Source organism: Grammomys surdaster, unplaced genomic scaffold, assembly GCF_004785775.1.
Source record: "Grammomys surdaster isolate TR1022 unplaced genomic scaffold, NIH_TR_1.0 125669, whole genome shotgun sequence".
Lineage (NCBI taxonomy): Eukaryota > Metazoa > Chordata > Mammalia > Rodentia > Muridae > Grammomys > Grammomys surdaster.
This window is the reverse complement of record NW_021620506.1, coordinates 1,711,937-1,737,786: the sequence shown is the minus strand read 5'-3', so window position 1 is coordinate 1,737,786 and position 25,850 is coordinate 1,711,937. Positions and strand designations below refer to the sequence as shown.

Here is a 25,850-nt window from a genome sequence, read left to right as displayed (position 1 = left end):
CTGAAGGAGATGGAGGCCAACACTGCAGGGTCAGATGGATGGGCAGGAGAGGACAGGTGGGCTGGGCCCCTGCCATGCACCTGTGGCCTGTGGCCTTCCTCACCATTTGAAGTGGCTGTGGTTCAAAGCGATCACAGCGGGCACCAAGGTCAGGTGGTTCCAGCAGCTGGTCAATGCCATAAGCCAGGCCACCCTCAAAGGGCAAGTGCCGTTGCACGATTCGGACCTCGTCTTCACCTACCATGAGTTCACCCTAAAGGGGGAAGATATAGGGGTCATGGGCATTGCAGCCCCTAACTGCCCTGCTTTTTTTTCCTTAACCACGCCCTCTCCCTAGACTCACAGGCCGGGCAAGACTGCAGGAGAAAGAGATGGTGTTTCCATGCATGGTTCGGAGCTGGCCCAGGTTGGGTAGGTCAGATGCCAAGGCCTAAATAAATGGCGTGATTGGAGTGATTGGAGTTGAGTATGTAGGCTGTAGGGACCAAAGCTCGGGTGTGAGCCCACCTCAATGTTGCGAATCACATGACCCCGCAGAATGGCCGCCAGTTTGTCACGGTGGTCCTCGTGGTAGAGCCAGTTCTTCCGTTCAGGAGGCAGGGCTTGCAGGGCAGAATCTGTGGGCCACAGCATAGTGAAGGGGCGATGGGCTGCATCTTGAAGCATGGGCAGGAGGCCAGCCACCTGTGGGTAGAGCAATGGTGTGACAGTTGGAGATGAGGCTGGACCACAGAAAGGAGGTCCAGAGAGACCCAGGCATTGATAACTAGCCATGCTTATCTGCAGACATCCTGGGCAGTCATTCCCTCATCTGCAGGTTCGAAGACCCCCCGCGGATGTTTTAAATTACAGTGAACCATACATATGAACCATAAGTATATGAACCACACATATACTTCTTACCTGGGAAAAAGTATTATCTATAAACTAGGCACAATAAGAGATAAATAGAGCTGGAGAGATGGCTCAGCAGTTAAGAGCAATGGCTCCTCTTCCAAAGGACCCAGGTTCAATTCCCAGCACCCACATGGCAACTCACATAGAATTTGCCTTAGATCTGAGACAATTCCTTCTTCCTCCTATATAACTCCGGTTCAAAGAAATCTGACACAGACATATATGTGCAGGCAAAACCCCAATGAACATAAAATAAAAATAAATAAATCATTTTAAAAAATATTATGTATATAATTTTTTCCAAAATAAAGTGGGGCTGGAGAGATGGCTCAGCAGTTAAGAGCACTGACTGCTCTTCCAGAGGTCCTGAGTTCAATTCCCAGTAACCACATGGTGGCTCAGAGCTGTCTGTAATGAGTTCTGGTGCCCTCTTCTGGTGTGTCTGAAGACAGAAACAGTGTACTCACATATATAAAATATACATAAAATAAATAAATCTTTTAAAAATAAAAATGTTATGTATTTGCAGAAAGATGGCTGTAACTGCAGATAACATTAAGTGAATTAAAAGGTCTTAGAAAAATAACTATTGTGTGTTTTTTCTTTCACTGGTTTCTAGATTATGAATAGAATCATAAAATCATGTGCATATGTGATTTAAGTAAAAATGAAACTGTCGAGTAAAACAAAAGAATTAAAAAGGAGGAGGGTGGAATCGTGTACCATGAACATTTTAAATGATTTACAATGAAAAGAAATACAAATATCAAGTATTTTTAAAACCCAAGCTATTTTGGGGTTTTTCAGTTTAATAGTTTTTATGCATAACCTGCTTTTGTTTGTGTGTATGAAGCGTGGGGGAAGAACATGGCTGCCACTGCACATGTGGGGACCCTACAGGAATTGGTTTTCTCCTGCCACGTGGGTCCCAGGGAGCAGGCTCAGGTCGTCAGGCTTGGCAGCGAGCAGGCTCATCCACTGAGACATCTTGCCAACATGATTGAACATGAAATTAAAACTGTGGATAGGTGAGACATTGTTTATGGGAACACATCCAGGGATACGTTTGCACACACCTTCATTGCACACTTCCTCATGTGTGCCCACACTGGGTGGCTCTTATGTTATACAAGGAAATTCATATAGGCATATTCATTCCCAGAAAGAGGTAAGCCTACATACGGTTGCACACACACATTGCACACATTGGCAGTTCATAAGAGCAGTACCGTCAACAGGCGGCTGAAGATCTTGTAGCCGAAGCTTTTAGCAGCAGCGGTGACATTTCTCTGGGAAAGAGCAATCATGAGCCACAGGGTCAGGTGGGAAGAGGAGATCCCAGCCTGCCACCCAGCCCCAGGTTCTTTCTCAGCCATACCAGAGGGTTTGGGATAGTACCAGCCTCCCAGTGTAGCACATCTGGTGGCAGCAGGACACGGTCGATGAAGTGCAGGACGCCATTCACGGCCTCGTGATCGCTGCTTACCACCCGAGCAAAGTCATTGAGATAAATGCTGCCCTGTGGGAGACACATGGTTGCATTGATCGATCAGTGGGGTGCTTAAAGCGATGGGGTGTGACAGGGCCAGAGCAGGGCCTGAGATGATAGCCAGTCCTGCACTTTGAGGTCGAAGGTGAGTTGGTCAAGCGCAGAATGAAAACATGGAGAAGGGCTTCCATCCCACTATGAGAAGCCTACACAAGGCACCACACTAGGCTTGCCAATCTGGGAACTTGGTGCTGGTACCAGCTTACCTTGAGAGTCCCAGGTTGGGGCAGGCCAGTGCTAATGAGTAGGGCCCAGAATGTGGGTACCCTCTGGGCCAGACTCCTCTCCCTCTTATTTCAGAGCTGAGCTGAGTATTAAAGGAAAGGAGGCAGGGAACGGGGACTGAATCTAGGCTGAATCCTAACCCTACAGGAGGACCCTATAGCTAGTAGGACTAACAGTGTAAGCGCTCACCTCCCTCTCACTAACACGCAGTGTGTGTCCAGACAATGCAGTGACATATCCCTGCTCCAGCATCTCTTGGCTCCCCAGTTTCCTGCAGCCAACCACATGGTAGCGAAACACAAGCTGGCGGTGCGCACGTATCCTAGCCAGCTCATCCTAGCACAGAGTCATGAAGATAGTGGGAACCAATGATTGTCACCTCTGCCCTTGTGGTGACTAGAGTATTCATCCCTCTCCAGTCTGCTTCCAGGGCTGTATACCTGTGACATGTTGCTTATTAAATCAGCATGTGGCACGAAGATGGTGAAAGGCCCATCACCCTTGAGCTCCTTGTATTCCTGGGGAGGCAGGACACAACTTGAGCGCAAAAGGGATGATCTGGGACCAACATGGAACATCTAACGATCTTCAGGGAAAAACTTAATCCTGAGAGACACCAGGCCAGCCAATCCCCTCAACCAGATGGGATCATCGAGGTCCAGAGATGGTTGGAGCTTGCCCAGCAGGTCTCAGAGTCCTAGGCTGGGGACTCACCAGGAGGTGGAGGCTGAAGAAGGAAGCGTACTTGTTCCGTAGCAGCTCCTGGGGAATGGAAGATCAGCTCAGATTTTGGGTGACCCCCCCCCATTCAGGGGCTGGTGCCTGTCCTAACACCAACAGCCCAAGGTCTGGCCAAGACAGAGACAAGGAAAGGAAAGCCAGGGAGGGTTCTGAGCCAGGGTCAGGATTGTTTTCATGTGATGCAGATGAGTTTTAGCCCAGGAATAAGCAAAGGTCAGATTCAGGGTCATGGGGTCATGGTCAAGGATCAGGAATTGAATATGGGGTCTTAGCTAAGATTGCTGTTCAGGTTTATGCGGTGTAACAACAATCAAGTCTGGGTCAGGCTTGGAAATCAGTACCAGTCCAACTCGCCCGTGACAGGTGATGCCGTCCCCCACACTGTGTGTTGCATCACAGGAACATGTCCTCTGCCCATCTCCTGTGCTTTTGCACACAGCATAAGGACTGCAGCCTCCGTTGTTCTAAGAGTGGGAAAAGGAGGAAGAGGAAGGCCATGGTGGTGTCCTGCCATCTCTGAAACACCAGCCTTGGGGAGATGCTTCATGTCTCTACTCAACCCTCAAAGCTTTATCTCTACCGCTGAGCCGGAGTTGAGCTAGGTGTAAGGGAGGCCCTGGAACCATCCTGGGACGAAGAGGGCTGCTCCTACCCACAGTCCCCTTTCCTTGACAAACGTGATAGGACGTGAGGGCCTGACCTGGGAGCAAGGGTCCAGAAGCATGCAGGTCTGAATGCCATCACCACTGTAGCCCTCACGGCAGCTGCAGGAGACCTGTCACAAATCCTGATCATTGTGGCTGCAGAGAGCCCTGAATGAAAGGGCTACCCCAGACCTGGTCTGAATAGAGGCCCCAGTGTCAAGCCTGTCAACTGACCTGCTGGGGGCCTGTGGGGAGACATTCAGCATGAACATGACAGCCTCCATTGTGGACGAGACAGCTGTTTATTTCTAGAGGAAGAGACACTGTGATGAGGGATAGCCCTTGATGATCCCCGCCATTCATCTGTCCCCTCCGCAACGCCAAGAGCCAGCTCCTTCCTATTCGGGCCCCAAGTCACCACACACCCTTTGTACCTTCAATCCTTCTTATCCTGACTCAGATCACTAAAATACCCTCCCCTCACACGCATCTGTCCGGGGACACCTCACCCTGGCACAGCTCCCCGTCACCAGTGTAGCCATCCCGGCAGGTGCATGTCCGCTGCCCAGGAGCCACCTTGGTACAGTTGGCATAGGGTGAGCAGCCCCCATGGCCAGAGGCACAGGGATCCACCTCTAGGGATAGAAGTTGTGGGACAGGTTAGAGAGAAGATGGGACAGCCACCCCATGCATTCCAGAGTGGAGCCCGGGACATCCACCAGGCCAACCTGAGCAATAACTGCCGTTGCCTGAATATCCTGCAGCACAGACACAGGCGGGGGTTCCGGCGGAGTCCTGTATGCAGCTAGGAGGGGTGGTAGCCATTTAGCCTGTGTCTGTCCCATCCTGCCCACAGTCGCCCCGCCATGGTTGGGCTCACTCACTTGGCATTGGGATCACACTTCTTGGGACACTGATGATCAGTGATTTCTGAGAGCAGGACAGAAGGTTCCGGTCACTCAGACAAGAATTGTTCCCTATCATCATTTGCCGGTAGCCCCCTGGGACCCGCTTACTCTGGTCACAGCGGAGACCCTGCCAGCCAGCATTACAGACACAGCTTCCGTTCCCGCGCAGCCCCTCCTGGCACAGCCCATGGTCACAGTCACATACTGGAAGTGGGATAATGAGGGACAAGAGTTACTTGCCTGTTCCTTACAGTATAGTACCCAGTCTCCTCTCCTTCCCAGGGAGACGTCCTACTCTATGCAGACCTCACCTCCAGAGCAGGTGGGTCCATAGCGGCCCAGCTCACACATCTCACAGGCTGTTCCATGGAATCCCTCTTGGCAGCGACATTCCCCATTGCCCAGGAATCTGTCTTGGCACTGCCCGTGGCCTGAGCACACTCCACCTAGACCCCCTGGGCATGGTTCACATATGGTGCCAAAGAAGCCTGGGCAGCAGTCGGGCACCTGTAGTGGCACGGGAATAGGAAGGGAAGGAGAGAGGCCCAGGCCAGGATTGATGCCACTAGCCAGGGAGAGGTGATAACAACAGTTCAGGGCCACACAGACACAGAGCAAAGCAGCTTGGAAGCACAGACCCAGGGAGGGTAGACGGGAACAGGCAGGGAGGATGCCTTCCACGACCCTTCCCTGGTGGGAGTAGGCTCAGAGAGGATTGTGACTGTACAGGTCGCACAGGAGGAGCATGAAGCCTGGGTATTGCCACTGGGTTTGGCTGATGATGCCAGCTCTGGGATGTGACCCTGTGTCTCTCTCCTATCCCCATCCCCCAGGGGTTAGACAGACACAGGACCAACAGTGGCCCTCTGATTTTAGACATTCCTAAAGCCTTTGTTTTGCTGTCTTTGCCGGAGGCTCAGCATCTCTGCCCTTGAAATCAGTCTAAACTCTTCCTTAAGGGTTGGAAGTGGGGGCTCCTCTGTCCTCTCCTCCCTGGGTGAAGCCTTGGTGGGGGGCACCTCAGAGCAAACCTGGATCTTCTTGACACATGTGTAGGAACAGCCCCGGGAGAAAGAAAGCCCAGATCTGTAGACACAGCTCTTCCTCGGTGTGTTCTGGAATGGGAGACACATAGGAAGGGTCATCTGGTAGCTTGGACAGAGACAGGGCAGTGCACGGGAGACAAACAACCAGGCTGCAAGCATCAGTGAGTGGGACAGATAAACGTGAGGAAGACAGAGAAAGGAAAAGGTGGAGACCAAAGAGCAGATGGATCTGATAAGGAGCTGGCAGAGGGACCAGGCCTGGGGCTACAAGTTTGGGTGAATCTCCTCTGAGCAAACCTTGGCTGCAGTTCAGCCTTAACTGGTGGTTGCAACTGCCCGTACCAGGCTAGTTCCCAGCACGGCTAGATGGGGCCAGAGGTTTGGGTATTAGAGGGAGTATTGAAATTAAGTCCAGAGCTGTACCGAGCCTGGCCTCACCTGCAGCTGGAAGCCTTGAGTACAGCGGAATTTCCGGGTACAGTTTATGCATTTCTCCTGGGGAAGAAGGGCAAGGTATCAGTTGGTCCAGAACGAGATTGGCTAAGTGATCCTTCCTGCCACCTAGACTAACCAGCAGACTAACCTAGCAGACTAACCTAGCAGACTAACCAGCAGCTGCTGCTCCTGTGTTTTGTTTTTGTTTTTGAAACAGTGTTACCATGTAGCCCTGACTGGCCTCAAGCTCAGGTGACCCTGCCTGCCACAGCCTGGCATTGAAGGCATGCATCACCAGGTGCAGCTGCTGACCTGTAATACCCTCTGGCCCCAGATTCTCACCCGAATAGCCTCTGCGTGGCTGTGCAGGCAACGGCTGGAGCCCACTGCCAGGATCCCTGACAGTCCGAAGAGGGAGCTGCCTGGGGCTTCCAGCAAAGGGCCTTCCAGTGGCATGTGGTTCACCTCAGGCTGGAAGGAGAACAAGTTGGATCTACCTGCCTACTACTCACTCTTAGAGGTAACAAGACAAGGACACAAGAACACACTCCAGGGGTAGGGGGTAACTCCAAAGATTGGGGGATGTCTCCCTGGAGCAGAAGCTGGGGCCTCCTAGGTAGAGAAGCTTCAAAGGGGAGTCCTTAAAGCAGAGCCCCTGGAAAGGGTGTTCTAATCCCAGCCCTTCAAACCTGGCCACTATGATTGTAGAAGACCAGCCAGTGAGCAGGGCCCAGGAGGGAGTTGCGGTGGCCGCCTTTCTGCAGGACCTCCACGGAGAGTGCCTCACCAAGGATCACATGATGTCGCACCGTGTCTATGTCCTGCCAGGAACAAATGAGTTCAGAGTCTCTAAGACTCTTGAGCGCTCTGAGTGTCATGCCATCCACCACCGTGTTCTTTTACCATGGCACAGGAGGCTCGTCTTCCCACCCCCAAGGCCTTACCAGGATGCTGTTGTTGCCCTGGGTCTCCAGAGAGTGATTTGTGGGTACAAAGATGGTGTAGGCTTTGGCAGCCTCAATTTGGGCAACTAGTTTGTGGTGCTAGGATAGAGACAGAAAGCAAATAAGTATGGCCGCTGGTACAGGGAGCCGCCCTCCCCCTTCCCCGGCCTCCTGGGAAAGCATTCTTCTTGAATGAGCCTCCTTCATACCTTTAGCTGCTCCCCGAAGAGGCGGAAGGCAGGCACTCTATCTAGTTGCTGGAGCAACCCTGGCCCAGTCTGCATCTCACCTCTTGGAGGCAACAAGACCTGGCGTAGAGCAGGAGGGGCTGTCAGTTCATCATTACTGGCCTAGGAAGTTCCCCACACTCCCCTCTCCTGCTATACCTGGCTAACAATGTGTAGGATGCCATTGGTAGCAAGGAGGTCGGGCACATCCACAGTGGCATTCTGCACCCAGACTCTCTAGAAGACAGCAGATAGAACTCAGTCTTGCTGGACACTGATACACGTGTGAGAGAAGCTAGCTTTCTCCCAGCCTCAGACTCTACCAGGCGGATGCATAGACCTCACCACATGAGAAGGGCAGAGTTACGTGTATCGACACACGCAGCTTGTAATGAGACCACGATGTGTTCTATGCACAGTCTCAGAGTCAGCCTTCGGCCAGGGACTCCAGGCTTATTTCCTGGGAGCTCTGGTTTGGGGGCGGGGTGTAGCTATGGGACTACTCCAGCTCCCACACATGTCCAGAGTTCTTCTCTTACCCCACTGATGTTGTGTATCTGCCAGCGTGTCGTAGCACTCAGTGTGGCTACTTGTTGCCCATTTAGCCGGGCCAGCTCCTCCTCTGAGAAGGCACCCTGGAGAAAGTGGGCCCTAAGGAGAAGAGTTGGGGGAGGGGGACATTGGACAGATCAGTGTGACCTACAAAAATCCTTCAGCCTGGGCTCTCCCACTGTTGTAGAGACATAGCAAACAAAGAACCAGATTCTCTTAACCTTGTCTGAGAAGGGTCCAAGGTCCTACCCAGAATCCCCTCCATGGCCCCTCCCAGCTGTCCCCACCTGACTAATTCTGGCAGCATCTTTGGCTGCAACCAGAAGGCCTGGTCCTCAAGGCTCAGTCTACGGATGGCAGATTCAGAGGGTACCAGGGCTGTGAGTCTGCTATCGGCGGGAAGAGTGATGCTTGAATTCTGCACACAGTGAATGGGAGCAGGGAGATAAAGATGGACATTTCTGTATCTAGGGAAGGCCTTGTAGACATGAGCCCAATCCTAGCATTCTGCCCTGAGCCTACCTTGAACCACTGGGAGAAGGCAGAGAAGTGGGCATTTGCCTCCAGTTCCTAAGGGGGGCAGAAAAAAAGCTGAGGTTATAGACCTACCTAAGGACAAATTGAAGATCCCAAGCACCCTCCCCCAAACAGGCATACGGGAGGACAGCACAGGGCATAGGGAAGAGGACAAATCTGTGCACCTTACCTGGATGATGTCTCCATAGCAACTGAAGCCATCACCACCAAAATGAGGGGGGCATGTGCAAACCCGCTGGCCTCCCCCCACTGCCTTGCAGGTAGCCTGGTAGAGGCAAGGAATAGACAGAGAGATGACAGAGTTACGGCCCTCCATTCATCTTTCAAATAACAAGCTGGGAACCAGGTGTTCTCATCTTTCCCTCCATGTCGTCCATTCCCAGCCCTCCGCCTGTGCGGCCACTAAGTCCTTCTACGCTCCCCTCCAGCTAGCTTGTCTGTGTTTACAGAGCCCATTCAGAAGGCCTGCTCCCAGTACCACAGAGTACTGAAAACCACCTCACCAAGCATAACAAGGGACTTGGGGAGCCAGCACTAAAGAGCAACAAAGGTAGCCATGACTTTCAGCAGCAGAGCTTTAGAAAGTGGGGTGGGGGGCTGTCAAAGGCAGAGCTGCTGCAGGGTAGAAGGGCAGAAGGAGGGCAAGGGGCGGCACGGAGCTTGGATGGGCCAGAGGACCAAAGATGGGGTAAAACAGTGAGGGATCTGGGCAGCCCGGACTGGCTCTTAGAGCCTTAATGACACGGCACAAAGGCTTTATCCTATGATACAGCAAAGGAGTGGTCACTTTAGGAAGATTCCAGTGCTAAGGACAGACAGACAAGCCAGTTGCATCAGGCCCTCCCTGGGAGCTTGAACCCCTTAAACCCACTCACCAGGCCATGGCAGCCACCATTGCCTACTCGACAGGGGTCAATAGGGCTGCACTCGTAGCCATCTCCAGCGAAGCCCAGCTTACATGTGCATCGGCTCTGGGGAGGCAGGGAGCAGACAGCGCCATCTCACCAGAGACTCCATCTCTCCTCCGGGGAGATCCGCTCATACCCTAGAGGAACTCTTACTATCTTGCCCTTGGTGAGCTGTGCTCTAGAGCCCCAGGGGAAAACCAGCTCCCAGAGCAAGGCTGATCAGAGATGCCCCTGGCTGGGAAGCTTCCACAGAGACTCACCACCACCCTGTACTCAGAAGCTCATCAAGCCCATTGGCTTGAGGTCAGGGGCTTGTGACAAGTGAGCAGTCTCAGCCAAGGCCAGCCCCAGGAAGGGAGCTGGGATCCCATTTCCTCCCCTGTGACCCAGTCAACTGTTCTGGTCTCTTCCCCCATTAGGGACATATCTTCGGGCTTGTCTGCACTACAAATGAGCACAGGTGAGGCCCCTCACCTCCAGATCTTAATTTCGGGGGTCGGGGATATCTAACCCATGCACTCAAAGCCTCAGTTCTGAGCTCTCTTTCCAGTCTTCCCTTCACAGGATCTTGCTACACAGTCCAGCATGGTATTCAGTGCGAGATTCCCTGCTTCTTTCTCCTGAGTCCCCCCCCCCCCCCCGATCCCCCGGCTTCTAGGGCGTTCTAAGTTCAGAGCTCTTATGCCAGTCTGAGTTTTTACTGTCAATACTCCACAGACTGCTGGGCCAGAGGCCACCAAGAACAGGAAGATGGGGCCATGAAGAGGCTAACTCAGAACCAGCCATGCCTGGCCTCCTGCTGGTACACTAGATATTCTTTTGAAAATATTTATGAAAAATTATCTTATTTTATGTGTATGGCTGTTTTGCTTACATGTATGTGTGTACACCATGTGTGTGCCTGGTGCCTAAGGAGGCCCAGAAGGCACTGGATCCTTCAGGGACTAGAGTTACAGACAGCTGTGAGCTGCCATATGGGTTCTGGGAATCAAACCCAGGTTCTTAGTAAGAGCAGCATGGCTCTTAACCATTGACCCATCTCTCCAGTTCTAATTTATTTGTGCTTGCTTTTTACATATGGGCATTTTGCCTGCATTACGTCTGTGTGCTACATGCATGGGGTGCCTGCAGAGGCCAGAGGAAGGCATCAGATCCTCTGGAACTGGAGTTCTAGACAGTGGTTAGTGGTTAGCTGCCATATGGGTGCTAGAGATCTAAACCAGATCCTTTGAAAGACCTACAAGTGCATAACTACTGAGCAATCTCTCCCACCTGGCTTAGATTTTGTTTTCTTTTGAGGCAAGGTCTCTCTATTGGGTAGCTCTGGTTGGTAACAAGCTGGCCTCAAACTCACAGAGATCATCTGCTTCTGCCTCGGGAGTGCGGAGATTAAAGGTGTGCCCCACTGTGCCTGGTATGTGTTAGAACCTTGTCAGAACTCTGGTCCATGAACCTCAACATTCTTGATCTGGAGGCTCTGGGTACAAGATCCCATAACAAATATGCAAGACTAGATTGTGAAATTCCAGAGATAGATTTATGTGAACCTACACATAGACTTGGGACCTCCAGAGGCAGGGTTTCCTCCTGCCTTGCTTAGTAGCATTACACTCCCTGAGTCGAAGAGAGAGGTTGCCCTATGTCAGGTACTTGGTTACACACAGGGATCCAGGGGGCACACGAGTGACCAGTGCCAGAGTGCATGACTTCGTCTGCATCTGTGGGTCCAGACTCTGAGCTTACAGTGGATGTTCCTAAGCTTAGGTTGGGTTAGGGAAAGTCCCCGGCTATCCTTCTGTGCCTTACCTGTCCAGGGCCCACATAGCTGCAGAGAGCATCAGCATGGCAGCCACCTCGAGTGTCCAGCCCACATTCATCGATGGCCACACAGATGCGGCCATCCCCACTCCAGCCTTTGTGGCAAACGCAGTGGTGGGTACCCAGGTCTCCAGGGACACATTCAGCCTGTGTGGGTTATAAATAAGTGACTTGGGGTTGCATGGTCATGTGGTCATGACTGGAGACCAAGGAGCCCCATCCTGCCCCTGGGTCAGTAAAAGGGTAAAGAGAGAGCCAGAGAGAGGAACTAACATTCTCTGAGCAGCCACCACGGTCTGGGCGTGAGCAAGGATTGCTGCGTTTGCAGGAGAAGCCGTTACCTTCGAAACCATCATGGCAGACACACCTGGTGGAGGGGAGAATCGGCCCATTTGAGCCTAGGGAAGAGGCTGGAGAATGAGCAAACTGACGTGTAATTATGGACAGTACACAAAAGGAGTCAGAGTCCTCCTCACCTGGCAACACCCTCCTGAATAACACAGCGGGCGTCCAGGTGGCAGGGCTGGGCCAGCCCTACAGATCCACAGTTTCCCATGGATTCATTGCAGAAGCGGCCTTGGAAGCCAGGGGCACATGTACCCTGTTGGCACACCCCTCCACTGCCAGGACGGTTGTCACACAGACCATGGACACAGCCACAGTCTGTAAGGGAAGAGATGGGAACAGAGAAACCGGACAGGAGGGCTTGTTAGGAGCCAGGACTGTTTTTGTAAAGTACAGGTCGAGGCTAGGAATGGAGTATCTATAATAGACCATATGTTATTTGAGCCTGTATTAGGATTCTTAAATCATAGACCATCTCATACTCGATAAACAGGCACGGAAACTACAAGGGAGGCCATTTTGGATTTTTTTGTTTTGTTATATTTTTTTGTTTGCTTTTGTTTTTTGTTTGTTTTGAGACAGGGTTTCTCTGTGTAGCCCTGGCTGTCCTGGAACTCACATTGTAGACTAGGTTGGCCTTGAATTTAGATATCTGCCTGCCTCTGCCTCCTGAGTGCTGGGGTCAAAGGCGTGTGCCACCACACCCAGCTGTGCAGTTTTGCATTTTTAGTCAAGTCGTTCTATTGACTCTGCCTCCAATCAATGCCACTGTCAGAAAGCCTCCAGTGTGTCTTGTAGAGATCCTGCTTTAGATTAAAGCCCAGCTCTCTTCTGCTGAAGAGGACAATATCCACTGCTGTTCCTTCTGGGGAGCCCCTTGGTACCTTTTCTAAACTAAGCTTCTTTCCCCCTAGGAGGTGGCCTAGGCCAAGGTCACTCACCCTCCTGGCACTGATCTCCATGCTTGTTTGGGTTGGAGCAGATGTGGCAGGCAATACCCTTGTAGTCTGGAAAGCAGAGGCAGGCTCCATTGCCCTGGATTCCATCGCTGCACTGAAGGGTGCCAGGCACAGGATCAGTTGTGGACATGGTTACCACAGCCCCGCCCCTCATTAACTTCCCTCCCTGGTGGGCTCTGAGACTTCATCCTGGAATCGACCTCCAAAATCAGTGAAGGTGCCAGAGTAGCTCACCCACCCCACCCCCGCAAAGGCTCACGGCCCCAGCGATGTTTTGACCATTAACTGCTGTGTTTTTCTGCGGCAGATACTAAGGAGCCCTGATGTCCCAAGGTGGCAAAAATAGAACATTAAAGAACACTGTCAGGTCACCTTTTGGGAAATAGATGGAAAACCTATAAAAAATAATTACTTCTTTTTTTAAAAAAAGGTTGAGAGGGCTGGAGAGATGGCTCAGTGGTTAAGAGCACTGCCTGCACTTCCCGAGGTCCTGAGTTCAAATCCCAGCAACCACATGGTGGCTCACAACCATCTGTAATGAGATCTGGTGCCCTCTTGTGGGGTGTCTGAAGACAGCTACAGTGTATTCATATATAATAAATAAATAAATCTTTAAAAAAAAAAAAAAAAAAAAAAAAAAAAAAAAAAAAAAAAAAAAAAAGGTTGAGAGCCAGGCATGTTGACACACACCTTTCATCCTAGCACTCAGGAGGCCGGGGCAGATGGATCTCTGTGAGTTCCAGGCCAGCCTGTTCTACATAGTGAGTACCAGGACAACCAGGGCTATGTAGTAAGACCTTGTCTCAGAAAAATATTTCTTAGCGTGTTTGTATGTCTACATAGACATGTGCACTTGAGTACAGAGGCCCCTGGAGGCGTTGGATCCACTGGAACTGAAGTTAAAGGTCGTTGTGAACTATCTAACATGGAACCAAATTCAGGTCCCTCTGCAAGAGCAGCATGTGCTCTTAACCACTGAGGCGTCTTTCCAGACATGAATGTAATAATATCTAATGAAACAGTTTGGTTCAACATCAGTTACTTAGAAGTAGGGAAACTACACTGTCAGCTGAAGAAGGTACTAACCGTCATTACACCTAGCAAGGGTGGGGACTCACGTTGCCTTTGCCGTAGCAGGGGTTGGAGAAGCCCCCAGGACACTGTGTACAGTCGGGCCCAAAAAAACCTTTGCAGCAGCCGCGTTTCTGCAAGACACGGAGCATGTCTGACATCCAGCCCATGCTAACCCCAACCCAGAACATCTGCCTCCTGCTCCTCTCTAGAGCACAGAAATAGGTATGGACCTCCCACCTCCAGCAGCACCTCTTTAACCATTAGCACGTGGGACAGTGCTAGGGGTTATAGTTCAGCTGCAAAGCGCTTGCCTAGCAGATGCAAGGCCTTGAGTTCTAATCTTAGTACTGTCACAAAAACTCTTCCAAACCAAACAAAAGCAAAAGCAATGCCTAGGAAGGGAGGCCTCCCCAACCCAACTTGGGAACCCCAAAGAGGAAACACCCAGGGTCCCCAGGGGTCACACGCCTGCCCAGGCTCACTGTGATGGTCTGGTTGCAGTAGTCAGCACAGCCTTTCTTCAGAACGTTGAGCCCAGATGGGTCGTGGGTATAAACACACTCCTTGGGGAAGATATCCTAGGGCATGCCATACAAGACCAGTCAGCAGAGTGGATGCTGGGCCAGCCTTTGCCAGGCAGCCCTCCCTGGTTCCATTCTCCCACCCTGAGCAGGGCTGAGGCATGCTGAGCCACCAGGTATGGTCCACCCCTCACTGCTCCTACTCCCTAGTAAAACCTGGGTATGCTTGAGAGTCTGGCAAAAAGAGATCCATCCCTGAGGGCCGGGCTGGGGTGCTCACCATTTTCACGCTGTTTGGGGGGCATATACTGGCATTCAAGGCTTGGCAATCCACACAAGAACCCTAAGAAGAACAGAGCAGGGCAGAGGGAGGGGGAGGAGGGTCAGAGAGATTCAACAACCCTGACATGATGGAAAGATGGAGCAAAGATCTGAGGGAGAAGGAGCCACGTATAGAAAGGCCAGGAAAGGTGTTGTAAGGAGCCTGTAAGAGGCAGGTGGTTAGTAGGCTCTCTGAATGGAAGGGTGCTCTAGTCACCATAGCAGACTCTGGCGAAATGACCCAGGACTCTCTTCCTTCACTGTGATCTTCTCGCCTATGCCCAACTGCCCTTGCGCCACACAGCAACTCCCTCAGAGAGAGCTGAGCTGCCACTGTGCTGTGCCTTCAGAACTGTGAACCAAACTAAGCCTCTTTCTCTATATTACCCAGTCCTGAATATTCAGTGATTGCAATACCAACACAACAGTGTTGTCCCCTGCCCATGTTCTAGGGATGGGGTCTGGGTACAGGGTGGGGCCTGGGTTCAGTGCAGGGCTCACCAGCACAGTCTGGTGCTGCTCTTCATCACAGTGCTTAGGTAGGATAGGCAAGATGGTGGGGGGCAGCAGAATGCCTTCTAGCATGTGGATCACACCGTTGGAAGCTGGCACATCTACCCTCCGCACGGGGATGCCCTCAGGTCCCAGCAGGATGCGTCCCTGTAACACAGACCCCACATGCTATCGCCAGCCCAGCAGGCTTCAGAAGGCCCTTGCTCTTCTGTTTTTGCGCTGTGGCTTTACTTCATACTGTGGGATCTATGTCCACTTTCTTAGCCCATCTGGGTCCTCGTCAAGTGTCCTGCCCACCATGGTATTCAGAGCACACCAATAAGCATGAACAAGGCCAGTGGCTTCAGCACTGACTCATGTTTCCAGCTGCCCACAGATCTTACCTCCTCAGAGATATTCACAGTCAGGACCTGGTTGGCCACGGTGAGGATGCGTCCCTTAGAGATGAGCTTCTCAACTGTCAACTGAGGCAGGAGACAGTAGTTAGGCTGGGCACTGGCCACACCTTGCTCAGGTGCTACACAGTGACTCTCAGAAGCGAAGAGGAGAGGATAAGGAAATCAGGTCCCCAGAAAGGTCAAAACCTGTAGCAGTCTTTGAAACAGGGACCACTGTGAAGTGGGTGGGGCATCCTCTCACCTGGCCATGGTTGTAGATGTGGTATCGTACCAGCTCCTGAAGTTTGGAAAGGCCCTGAGGAAAGAAGTCAGTTCCTGGAGGTTGATGGGGGAGCCCTGGCAGCCCCAACCCGCAGCTCCATCTCCCCATAGAACTTACTGCTGTGAAAAGGTAGATCAGTCGGCCATCCCGCAGGCTGTCCACAGCTTCATTGCTTGGGGCAAAGACTGTGAAGGGCCCAGGCCCATCCAGGATAGACGGCAGCCCACAGTTCTATAGCAGCAGAATGTAGGATTAGACAGATCTCTGCCTCAGAGCCCTACCTGGTTCCTGCCACCATCAGCCAACAAGGAGCTCCCACTGGTTAAGTGGGAGACATGGGCAATGCATTGGCTCATGCCCCTGTAAAGTCTCAGGGATGGTGATGGGGGCAGAGGGCTCTAGGAAGGTGGGTAAGCAGATTCTGGGGCCGTGAGCTGTTGTGGTCTGAATGTCAAGCCAGGTAGAACTCCGTTTTTCTTTTTTTTTGTTTGTTTTTTTGTTTTTTGTTTTGTTTTTCGAGACAGGGTTTCTCCGTGTAGTTCTGGCTGTCCTGGAACTCACTCTGTAGACCAGGCTGGCCTCGAACTCAGAAATCCGCCTGCCTCTGCCTCCCAAGTGCTGGGATTAAAGGCGTGCGCCACCACCGCCCGGCAGAACTCCGTTTTTCAAGCTCACCTCCAGGATAGTTTCAAACCTCGTGAAAACCTCCATAGACGCAAGTATCTGGGCAACAGTTTTCTGTAAGGATAAGAGCCCCAAGATAGGATGAGGTGGCTTCTGCCCCAGGAGGAGGAGGAGCCTAGCCTCCGCAAGCCAGAGAAGTTTCATACCTGTCCTTAACACACGGAGACATTCCCTACAGCACAAAGTAGAGAAGAGGTCATTGGCTCACCTTAGGGTCCCCTGGAAGTGGGGGCGGAAGCTGCCATCGTAAGGCAGTGACCGTATGGAAGACCCCGTTAGCTGCTATGTAGTTGGCCTTGTGGATACTGAACTGCTGGGGCTGGTCTTCGTACTTGTAGGTATATTTCTGATGAGACAGACACAGGACTATATCCCACATGCCAAACCCTCTGTTCCGCAGCCCCTCCCCTGCTACACATTTATCCCAGCTGTGTCCTCTGCCTGCCGTTCCTCTGGCCCCAGTCTGAGGTCCCCTTCATACCATGTTTTTGAAAGTGACAGTGATCTCCTGGCCCGCCAGTGTCCACCACTTGCGTGTGTTTGGGGCCCCTATATTCTCCAGGATGTGCTCCCCTACGATGATATGTTGTCTGCAGAGCTGCTGGGCAAATGTTGCCTGCAGACACAGGGACGGGGTATTGGTAAAGCCCAAACAGGCCAACCCTCTTTGTACCTCCTTTTCCTGAGTTGCCCGAGAGGACAAGAGGCTTTGCAGGCCACCATCTCAAAGGGAAGGGTCATGAACAGGGAGTTCATGACCTACTCTCAGGGAGAAAGGGCTCACATTCATGTTACTGGAGATAGAGGAGGTGAAGAACATGGATGGCACCAGGACGGTGAATGGGCCCGATGTGGTAAGGATCTCCTGGCAGCCCTGCCCTGTAGATGGAGAGGGGTGGTGTCAGAATTCAAATGGGGAGCTCCTGAGGTGAAGGGTCTAGCTGTCTAGTGTGGGGAGGGGACATTAGTGCTGGGACCAGTCCCCACCTCCATCCTGGCCTCACCCTCTTCTTGGGCAAAGAAACTAGAGTCTCTGCTGAGACTAAGTCTTCCTCCCAGCTTTGTGGGTATAGGGCAGGGGCATGGTCACAGGTAAGTCTAGGGGGCACACACCTAGCATGGCAATGGCTACTCTTAACCGCAGGAGCACCAGGCCAATCTGGTTGGCTCTCTGAACCTCGTGGAGCAGATGTCCATAGCAGGCGTGCCCGTCACCCACCTCGTCATCTTTGCACACACAGCTGGAGACCCAGAGAGACTGGTCAGGGAAAGGATGGACCATCCCTTTGGCCCCGCCTCAACCCCCAAGTCCTCCCTGCCAGGCCCTGAGGGGAGGCACACAGAGGAGTATACTGCCCACTCCACCCACCCTGCCCTGTGCCCATCCCCCTTGGCCCCTGTGCCAACCTGGTCTTTCTATCAGGGGTCACCTGACAGGTGGCTGATTTGTCGCAGGATTGTGGTTTGCATGAGACCTGGCACCCCTCAGAAGCATCATTGTTAATGCTTTTCATACCTGGCCAGCACATACAGGTGGCCTGGGCAAAACGGCAGGGGCAGGAGAAGACGGTACCAGTGAGAATATAGGAAAGCTGCTGGCGTATGCCTCCCTCACACAGCCCTGCCGCCCCTCCTCCAAAACCAAGGTTGTCACTCTCCTCACATCTTATAAATGGGGCATCTGAGGGGTTCAGACAACTTGGGACTTGCCTAGAGTGGGTGAGTGGCTTGCGAAGCAGGACCTAGCTCACCTTGCCTGGCCCACGGTATAGGCAGAAGGTAGAGTTGCTGGGGCAGCCACCAAAGTTGGTGAGGCATGGGTCCTGGGGCAGACACACTTTCCCATCTCCATGGTAATTCTCTGGGCAGTGACACTGAGCCTGCCCCTTGGGAGTCACTGAGCATCGGGCCGGTGGGGAACAAGGAGATGGCTGACAGGGGTCAGGAGCTGCCAGGGCAGAGAGGGTCTGAGTGAGTTGAGCCCCAGGAGCCCTCTCCCCTTCATAGTTTCCACCTGAGTGGCCATCGGCCCTCTGCCTCGTAGGAAGCGTGTTCTTTCTGCGGAAGTGGCCAGACTGCACATACTAGTATAAAAGGTTACCCTCCCAGTCCCTGCCACCCCGTCTGCTCTCCAAGCTGGAGTCCCCTGCCTGCAGATCACATGCTTACCAAGACAAACATTGTCTTGCTGAGTGTATCCAGGCAGGCACTTGCAGGTGGGTGCCTCTGCAGAGCACTGGGAATTCTGGGGGCATCTCAGGCTCTGGCAGACTGGAAGCTCTGAGCAGAGAGATTATAGTGAAGGCCTAGCTCCAGGTTGGGGAGGAGCACAAAGCACTCTGCCCTGCTTGCTGTGTGACTCCAGGCAGCTGCCTCACCTCTCTGAGCCTCCAGACAGTGGAAGTCTGGTCCAGGTCCTGCTGAGACTCAGACTCTATCTGTCACCCAGTTGTCCTCCCCTCCTGAGGCCACAGAGAACCTTCTGCCCCGGGCAGCACTGCTCACCTTGGTCACAGTGGGGGCCAGTATATCCAGCAAAGCACAGGCAGCTTCCGTTCCCCTGTGGCCCATGGCTGCACACCCCATGAACACAGTTGCACACTGAAGGGGACATACAAGGCCACATGGAACCACAGCCTCACCAAGGTACACACAGGGACATCACCTCCCTGCCCTCTGCATGTTTACAATGTAGGAATAACCTCGAGAGTCCAGAGCTCTGATAAAAGAACACAGAAGGAGGGGAAATCCCGGAGGGAGCCAGGGAGTAGAAAGAGGGGCATCACAGAGGGCTTCCTGGAGGAGGCTTCTGAGACTACCATATGTAAGAATCTCAGGGCAGGACTCAAGGGCAGCATTCCAGGAGGGAAAGGCAAGGCTGAAGATTTAGGAGAGGTCTGCAGAGACAGATAGGATTAGCCTTGCCCAGAGGCCCTGCAAGCTCACCTGATTGGCAGTCAGGCCCAAATCTGTTGGGGTCTCGGCACTCCTGGCAGGCTGAGCCGCTGAAGTTTTCCTGTTAACGCACTAAATCAGTGGGGTTCCCTCGACACCCCCACCTCATCCCTACTCAACCCTTACCTGGCACACACAGGTTCCGTTTCCATCTATGCCATCCAGGCAGGTCCCATGGCCACTACATGGTGTCGCTGGACCACCAGGGCACTCTGCGGACCCCAAGAACTCAGCTTTTTCCCAGAATGCTTCCTTTACATCTCCTCCAGCCCCTCCCCCAGGACAGCCAGGGCCACAGAGCCATGAGTAGTCATGGTTCTCAATGAGTAGTCACTGGGTGAACAAGGTTGAGGGCAATATAGGTGCCCCTCAGATGAGGAGCTGGGGGCTCGGCCAGGGCAGGCGGCCTCTTCCATACCATAGCACTGGGATCCCCAGTAGCCGGGGCAGCAGGCCTTCTGAACCACATCCTTCCAGCACTCCTGGCTGCAGCCACTTAAGGATATCACAGAGTCCCTGAGCTGTAACTCATAACTATGAGAGAGAGTAGACAGGGGTTGGGGTGGTGGGCACCTGTGGCCGTCACTCTCCTCACACTGAATTCCAGGAATCTTATCCCCCCGCCTCTCTGCTCTCCATCTAACCCAGGGCTGAGCCCAGGGCCCAGCACATAGTAGGTGCCTGGGAAACACTTTTCCTCCTCCCTTCCTGTGCCCACTGCTCTGTAGGACACAACAGGTGTGTGTGTTACTGATACTTCATTTGCTCCCACCCGGAGGTCAGTGAGGTTCCTCTGGATCCCTTGCCACCCTCCTGAAAGTGGGAAAGAAGTAGGCAGGTCCATACCGGCAGTCCAGGAGTATCTTTTCTGGGAAATTCCGGGACCACCCAAAGGGACATAGCTGCCTCTTGATAGCTGCACAGGAGGTGCAGGATGTGTGAGTGATAAACTTGGTGTGGATGTCACAGCGTTTAGACCGCACCTGGGCCATGGGCAAAACGTACAGTGAGGGGCCTGGACCGTGGTCTAGCCTGAGTCCCTGCTGATTACAGTTTCCCTTCAGTTTGGTGGGAATGAGCAAGCCTGGGGAAGGTCCTAGGAAGCCTCATTGTCATCTCCTGTCCCTATGTCTGTGCTGAAAGCCTCCAGTCTTTCTCTTTTTCCAGGAGAATGATTTCCATCTAAGATGAGAAGATTGAAGTCCCAGGGTAGCCTTTTCCCAAGCTGTCATAGGGACAGGGTGTAAAGCAGGGTCTGGAGCCTGAATTCATTGCATAGAGATCCTTGCCTTCTTGGTCCAAAGAAACATGCAACAAGCCTCACACTGTGTGTAGGAATCCAGTGACTTCATCCTCAATCTGTCACACTAGGACAAAGCACAAGCTTTCTGCCAAGCACCAGCGCTAAGCAGAGGGTCTGGCCTGCTATGTTAGGGCTGGGCAGCCACAGTTGAAAAAGCCCCGTGGCAGTCCTGGTCCACGGCTCTGCCTCCAGATAGGGAACCACCACCCAGGTGACGACAGGCAATGGGGGCAGCTGGGAGAACAGGACCCAGGATGTTTTAATTTCATTTCTGTTGTTGTGATAAAATGCAACTTAGAGGAGGAGGGCTTATTTTAAGCTCACAGTCCAGGTCACAGTCCATCATTTTAGGAAGTGACAGGGACTTAAAACAGCTAGTGCTATCACATCCACAGCTAAGCAGCGGGAAGTAAAAGCATGGGGCTGGAGAGTCAGCTCGGCAGTTAAGAGCACTGACTGCTCTTCCAGTGACCCCGGGTTCAATTCCCAGTAACCACATGGTGGCTCACAACCATCTGTAATGGGATCCGATGCACTCTATTGATGTGTCTGAAGACAGCTACAGTGTACTCATATATATAAAATAAATAAATCTTTAAAAAAAGAAAGAGAGAGAAGCAAAAGCATACCTTTTAGTGTTCAGCTTGCTCTCTATATTTAGACAGCCCAGAACCCGCTATGTAGGGAATGGTGCCACCTATAGTGGGCACCATTAACAGAATCAACACCATCTTCCATAAACATATCCACAGGCCAACCTGATCTAGGCAATCCTTCATTGAGTCTCCCTTCCCAGGTGATTCTAGGTTCTGTCAACTTGACAACTGAAACTACTCCCATGATTTGGACCTGAAGGTTGTAAGAGAGTTGGCCAGGGTCAGCGCTCTGGCTGAAGGGGCAGCAGCAGAACAAAGGCTGAAGATGGAAAGCGCGAATGTTCCTGTGTGACCTGCAGGGTAGCCTGAAAGAGGTTTGGAGAGTGGCTGGAGGCCAGGCTCACAAACAGAGGCCCAAGCTTAAGAGAGGTCCAGTTGCTACACCCTCAGAACTCAGTTAATGAGTTGTTTGTTGTTATTGTTGGTTTAAAGTGTATTTATTTATTTTCAAGACAGAGTTTCTCTGTGTTGCTCTGGTTGTCCTAAAACTCACTCTGTAGACCAGGCTGGTCTTGAACTCAGAAATCTGCCTGCCCCTGCCTTCTGAGTGCTGGGATTAAAGGCATGTACCACCACTGCCTGTTAAATTTATTTTATTATTATTTTTTAAAGCTTTGATACGTGTTTATATTACATATCTCACATAGCCCCAGGCTAGCTTTGAATTTCTGATTCTCCTACCTTCAACTGTTATAATCGTGGGCTACACACTTGCTTCAGTTAGTGAAGCAAACCAAAACCAGAGAGAAAGAAAAACACTTTCTGGTGGAGTGTACAACCCCCACCTCCCACCCCCCTCCGGCCACCCTGCTACAGTGATTTTGCCTTTTCCGCTCATGCCTCTGTGGTTGAGAAAGAGGGAAGTTACTCAGCAAAACCTCAGGTCTAGATGTTATGTTTGGATTTGTCATGCCAAAGCTCCTCTTTGCAAACCCAAGACAGGTCTAGGAAATTAAGCAACTCAGTTTCAGGCTCCGGGCATATGCTTGGCTGACAGTGGGCTCTCCTTGAAGCCACTTGCCTAGACAAGCAGAACTGAAAGGACAACTGCCACTCTGGTTGAGCTCCTAGGACGGTTGGCCAGAGTTTGGTGAGTTGGGTGAGTTGGGAGCCGGCATTACTCAGAGGGAGGGAGGGCCTGGAGGAAGCTGGAGCTTTGTAAGCCTGTATGCAGTGGTGATGGATGGATAAGCCAATTGCCGAATCAGCACCTCACCAGGGACCACACCCAAGAGAGACAGGCACTCATCTGCCCACCAGGGGCACCAGATGGAGCTCACATTCCTGCTGGTGATACAGCTGGGTGGGATGAGGTTGGACAGGCTTCAACTGAATCAAAGGTCTGCTTACTGGGTGCATCTCAGGACCTGGCAGAGCGCTCAGTTCAGGGCTGTTTGCCGTGTCTGCTTTCTATGCTGGGAAAGGGGAGGAGACACGGACTAATAAACTCAGTAGTGAGGTGAAGAAAACTCCCCCACACTGGAACCAAGCTCCTGGGGAGTCTCTGGGTTAACTGCCTAGAATCTAAACCACCTAAGAGTGGAAGGGCCTGTGAGCTGCCTCCTACTCTGGATCAGAGCAGGCGGGGACAAAGCTGGGTACTGGTCAATGCTCTTGCTTCTCTACCTGGGCTGTGGGTCCCAGGCTTGTGCTCAACACAAAGTAGCCCCTGAGCAGATGGACGGACACATGCTAAGATCCTCCCACAGGGAGACCTCCGTGTGTCTGCTGCCCAAGCCTGCTATGCTAAGTCCTTAATGCCACCTTTGCTGGCTGTCTGACTCAGGGGTGCCCTTTGCCCTTTGAGTCTCTGTTCCTAGCAGCTGCAGCTTGTGTCTCACGTCATACAGGATGAGGGTCTGTGAGGGGAAAGGACAGCACGAGGACCTCAGAACCTCTTCCCTGGTCCAGGCTGGCTGGGCTTCAGTCTCAGAACTACAGACTTAGGACTGTTTGGAACTATACCAGGTCTCTGACAAGAAAAAACCCTCCAAGCTGAGATTTTTCACTGACCACTGTCCTCATTGACCAGAACACCAGCACACAGGTGACAAGGTGCACAACCCTGGAGCTTGTGGTTTTCCATCATGTTCATCAGGTGTCCCACCTGCTCCACCCAGCCCTGGCCTGGCCCTGGAATCCTTTTTCCACAGGACCACAGGGAGCATAAAGACAAAGCACCCCACAGCTACCTGGTGGCAGATCCCCTCTCTTTGCCACAGGAGCCTTGGAAGCTGCCCAAGAAGCAGATGATGAGCTTGGTCTCATGAGGGAAGCTCCCTTGCCCAGCTACAGATCCAAAACTCAGTCTTCACAGAAGCTCTTCCCAAAGTTCACACAGCAGCTATAGACTGGGGACACCTAGGGACAGGCAGCCTGGCACCCTAGGCCTCCGGAGCTGTGCTACAACCACTCATGAGGCCCTGTCTACTCAGCGCACTGGATGAGGAATCGCAGGCCTGAGTAAGAACCACAGGCTGTGGTCCCGACCATGGCTCTAGAGGGAACAGCTTGTTGCTGTCCTCCTTGGGCCTTGGATTTCTAACAGGAGAGAAAAAAAACAAGCTTGCTAAAAGCTGTAAAGACTGAAGGGGCCACATCCAGGGCTGGTGAGGGGCACCTCTGAGACTTGAGAACGTTGTTGTTGGTTGCTATCTGCCCAGTGGCTCTCATTCCTTCCAGACAGGCTCAGTGCTGGCTATGGGCATATATGTAGCCAGGTTCTGAATGAGCCCCTTGGTTTAGTTTCCAGAGGATAGGTAATGATCACATTAACAAACCCCAGGTGAGGGCTGCATAGACTACAGTCTCAATCTGGGAAGGGAACCCAGGAGGATGAGGCTGGCTCTGTCCCTGTTTACTCAGGCTGGGGAACCCAGCATGACTGCCCATAGTGCATATCCAGCTAGCCAGACATAGAGGAGATCTCTATGTTGCTGAAGCCTTTAAACTTCAGGGAGAACAGCCACAGACTTCAGCCTGGGGAGGTGGGACAACAGCCTGGTGACCTGGGCCCCCAGGGAGGTCAGACAGGTACCAGCTGCTTTGATACCCCCCAACGCATTGAAACACCAACTAACATGGTCCCTCCCTGACCCTGGCTCCCACTTACCGTCTGTCCTCTGATGAAGCCGGAGTCTGCCAGGCAGAGAACCAGGATGCAGAGTAAAAGGAGGATTCGGGGCTCTGCCATAGCAGGCAGGTCCGCTGTCTGAGACAAAAGTACTGTGGGGACAGTGATTGTAGCGGCAGGCAGTGAGTGAACTCCAAGAGGCAGGCATGAGGAAGGAGCAGGACAGGGTGGGTGAGCAGCCGCTTTAAAAGCTATCGTCAGCTCACCCCCACAGGAACCCACCAGGATTTCCTCCTGCGTATCAGCAGCCTGCAGGCGGAAGGGAAGACGCTGGCCAGTGACCCCCACATGGACGACCTGGGCCCTGTTCAGGGCTTCCTGGCCCAGGACGACGCTCCCTGGTATCGTGGTCTGGAGGTCCAGAGCCTCCATTAGCCACATGCCTGGGGTCTAGGGGAGGGAGATTCTGAAGCAAATTTAAACACCAATAAATTTTCCCTGTATCTGTCAAGCTGGCTTTTCATCCAGAGGCTCTGGGGTTCTGGTGGCTAGGTGGTTGTTGGGCAGCCCCTGGGCTGCCTGTCCCCAGGCCAGCTGCCTCAGTCTTCCTGTCCAACACCAGTAGAGATGGAAAAACATGCTAGCCCCTCAGACTGGTCTCCCCTTACCAGCCTCATGGTAAGGCCACCCCTAACTCTGCAGTCCAGGTTCCACTGCCACCTGTCAATCCTTTCCACACTTGTGGTGGGTGTCTGTGACATCTCTCACTCTGCTCAGACTGGGTAGAGCCACAGAGCACAGCCTGAGGGGTTCCTTTAATCTTTTAGGGACCTCCACTCAGGCAAACCCAGGATTCATGGATTCAAAGCAGAAAAGATTTTCTGGACTGGCCGGTATGAAATAAAACTGAGGTTTCATTAAAAATAGTGTTAAAAAAAAAAAAAAGCACACTCAAGAACATGTGTGCAGGCTTCCAAGTCACCATTTATTAAGACTTAAGGTTTTTGTTTGTTTTTGTTGTTGTTGGCGGTGGCTTGTTTGTTTTTCGAGACAGGGTTTCTCTGTGTAGCCCTGGCTGTCCATATCCACTTGCCTCTGCCTTCCAAGTGCTAGGATTGAAGATGTGCACCACCACCACCCATATCTATTTACATTTCAAATGCTGTCTGGTTCCCCCTCACAGAGTCCCGCGCCCATCCCCCTTCCCTTTTTCCTCTGAGAGCATGGGGCCCTCCTGGGGTGGCTGCAGGATTAGGGGGATCTTTTCCCATTGAGGCCAGACAAGGCAGCCCTGTTGGAGAGAGGATGCCACAGTCACGCTACAGCTTTAGGAAAAGCCTCTCTGTTCCTTCACT

The 25,850-nt window shown here is 52.4% G+C and overlaps 1 protein-coding gene across 1 annotated transcript in view; it reads right to left on the bottom strand.

The window, feature by feature from the left end:
- The window catches only part of Stab1 (stabilin 1), a 28,746-nt gene extending 3,993 nt beyond the window's left edge, over positions 1 to 24,753 (bottom strand). Inside the window, exons 1-53 of the mRNA XM_028787468.1 lie at positions 24,535 to 24,753; positions 20,310 to 20,446; positions 19,882 to 19,997; positions 19,590 to 19,675; positions 19,455 to 19,524; positions 19,014 to 19,109; positions 18,678 to 18,788; positions 18,260 to 18,456; positions 17,916 to 18,046; positions 17,622 to 17,749; positions 17,293 to 17,387; positions 16,990 to 17,124; positions 16,717 to 16,854; positions 16,500 to 16,562; positions 15,942 to 16,055; positions 15,804 to 15,857; positions 15,548 to 15,628; positions 15,153 to 15,311; positions 14,611 to 14,673; positions 14,292 to 14,387; positions 13,854 to 13,940; positions 12,718 to 12,829; positions 11,908 to 12,094; positions 11,705 to 11,798; positions 11,420 to 11,578; positions 9,581 to 9,676; positions 8,875 to 8,970; positions 8,691 to 8,738; positions 8,456 to 8,586; positions 8,156 to 8,267; positions 7,776 to 7,853; positions 7,599 to 7,697; positions 7,390 to 7,488; positions 7,135 to 7,266; positions 6,788 to 6,916; positions 6,449 to 6,505; positions 5,996 to 6,079; positions 5,276 to 5,471; positions 5,073 to 5,168; positions 4,941 to 4,986; positions 4,785 to 4,861; positions 4,566 to 4,691; positions 4,291 to 4,364; positions 4,113 to 4,187; positions 3,754 to 3,876; positions 3,386 to 3,433; positions 3,112 to 3,189; positions 2,861 to 3,007; positions 2,276 to 2,416; positions 2,127 to 2,186; positions 508 to 684; positions 344 to 430; positions 104 to 253 (exon numbers count right to left, since the gene is read on the bottom strand). Coding sequence (XP_028643301.1) covers positions 104 to 253; positions 344 to 430; positions 508 to 684; positions 2,127 to 2,186; positions 2,276 to 2,416; positions 2,861 to 3,007; positions 3,112 to 3,189; positions 3,386 to 3,433; positions 3,754 to 3,876; positions 4,113 to 4,187; positions 4,291 to 4,364; positions 4,566 to 4,691; positions 4,785 to 4,861; positions 4,941 to 4,986; positions 5,073 to 5,168; positions 5,276 to 5,471; positions 5,996 to 6,079; positions 6,449 to 6,505; positions 6,788 to 6,916; positions 7,135 to 7,266; positions 7,390 to 7,488; positions 7,599 to 7,697; positions 7,776 to 7,853; positions 8,156 to 8,267; positions 8,456 to 8,586; positions 8,691 to 8,738; positions 8,875 to 8,970; positions 9,581 to 9,676; positions 11,420 to 11,578; positions 11,705 to 11,798; positions 11,908 to 12,094; positions 12,718 to 12,829; positions 13,854 to 13,940; positions 14,292 to 14,387; positions 14,611 to 14,673; positions 15,153 to 15,311; positions 15,548 to 15,628; positions 15,804 to 15,857; positions 15,942 to 16,055; positions 16,500 to 16,562; positions 16,717 to 16,854; positions 16,990 to 17,124; positions 17,293 to 17,387; positions 17,622 to 17,749; positions 17,916 to 18,046; positions 18,260 to 18,456; positions 18,678 to 18,788; positions 19,014 to 19,109; positions 19,455 to 19,524; positions 19,590 to 19,675; positions 19,882 to 19,997; positions 20,310 to 20,446; positions 24,535 to 24,615 — 5,652 coding nt within the window. The 5' untranslated portion in view covers positions 24,616 to 24,753. The remainder of the gene's footprint in view (positions 1 to 103; positions 254 to 343; positions 431 to 507; positions 685 to 2,126; positions 2,187 to 2,275; positions 2,417 to 2,860; positions 3,008 to 3,111; positions 3,190 to 3,385; positions 3,434 to 3,753; positions 3,877 to 4,112; positions 4,188 to 4,290; positions 4,365 to 4,565; positions 4,692 to 4,784; positions 4,862 to 4,940; positions 4,987 to 5,072; positions 5,169 to 5,275; positions 5,472 to 5,995; positions 6,080 to 6,448; positions 6,506 to 6,787; positions 6,917 to 7,134; positions 7,267 to 7,389; positions 7,489 to 7,598; positions 7,698 to 7,775; positions 7,854 to 8,155; positions 8,268 to 8,455; positions 8,587 to 8,690; positions 8,739 to 8,874; positions 8,971 to 9,580; positions 9,677 to 11,419; positions 11,579 to 11,704; positions 11,799 to 11,907; positions 12,095 to 12,717; positions 12,830 to 13,853; positions 13,941 to 14,291; positions 14,388 to 14,610; positions 14,674 to 15,152; positions 15,312 to 15,547; positions 15,629 to 15,803; positions 15,858 to 15,941; positions 16,056 to 16,499; positions 16,563 to 16,716; positions 16,855 to 16,989; positions 17,125 to 17,292; positions 17,388 to 17,621; positions 17,750 to 17,915; positions 18,047 to 18,259; positions 18,457 to 18,677; positions 18,789 to 19,013; positions 19,110 to 19,454; positions 19,525 to 19,589; positions 19,676 to 19,881; positions 19,998 to 20,309; positions 20,447 to 24,534) is intronic.
- Positions 24,754 to 25,850: the final 1,097 nt, after the last annotated feature.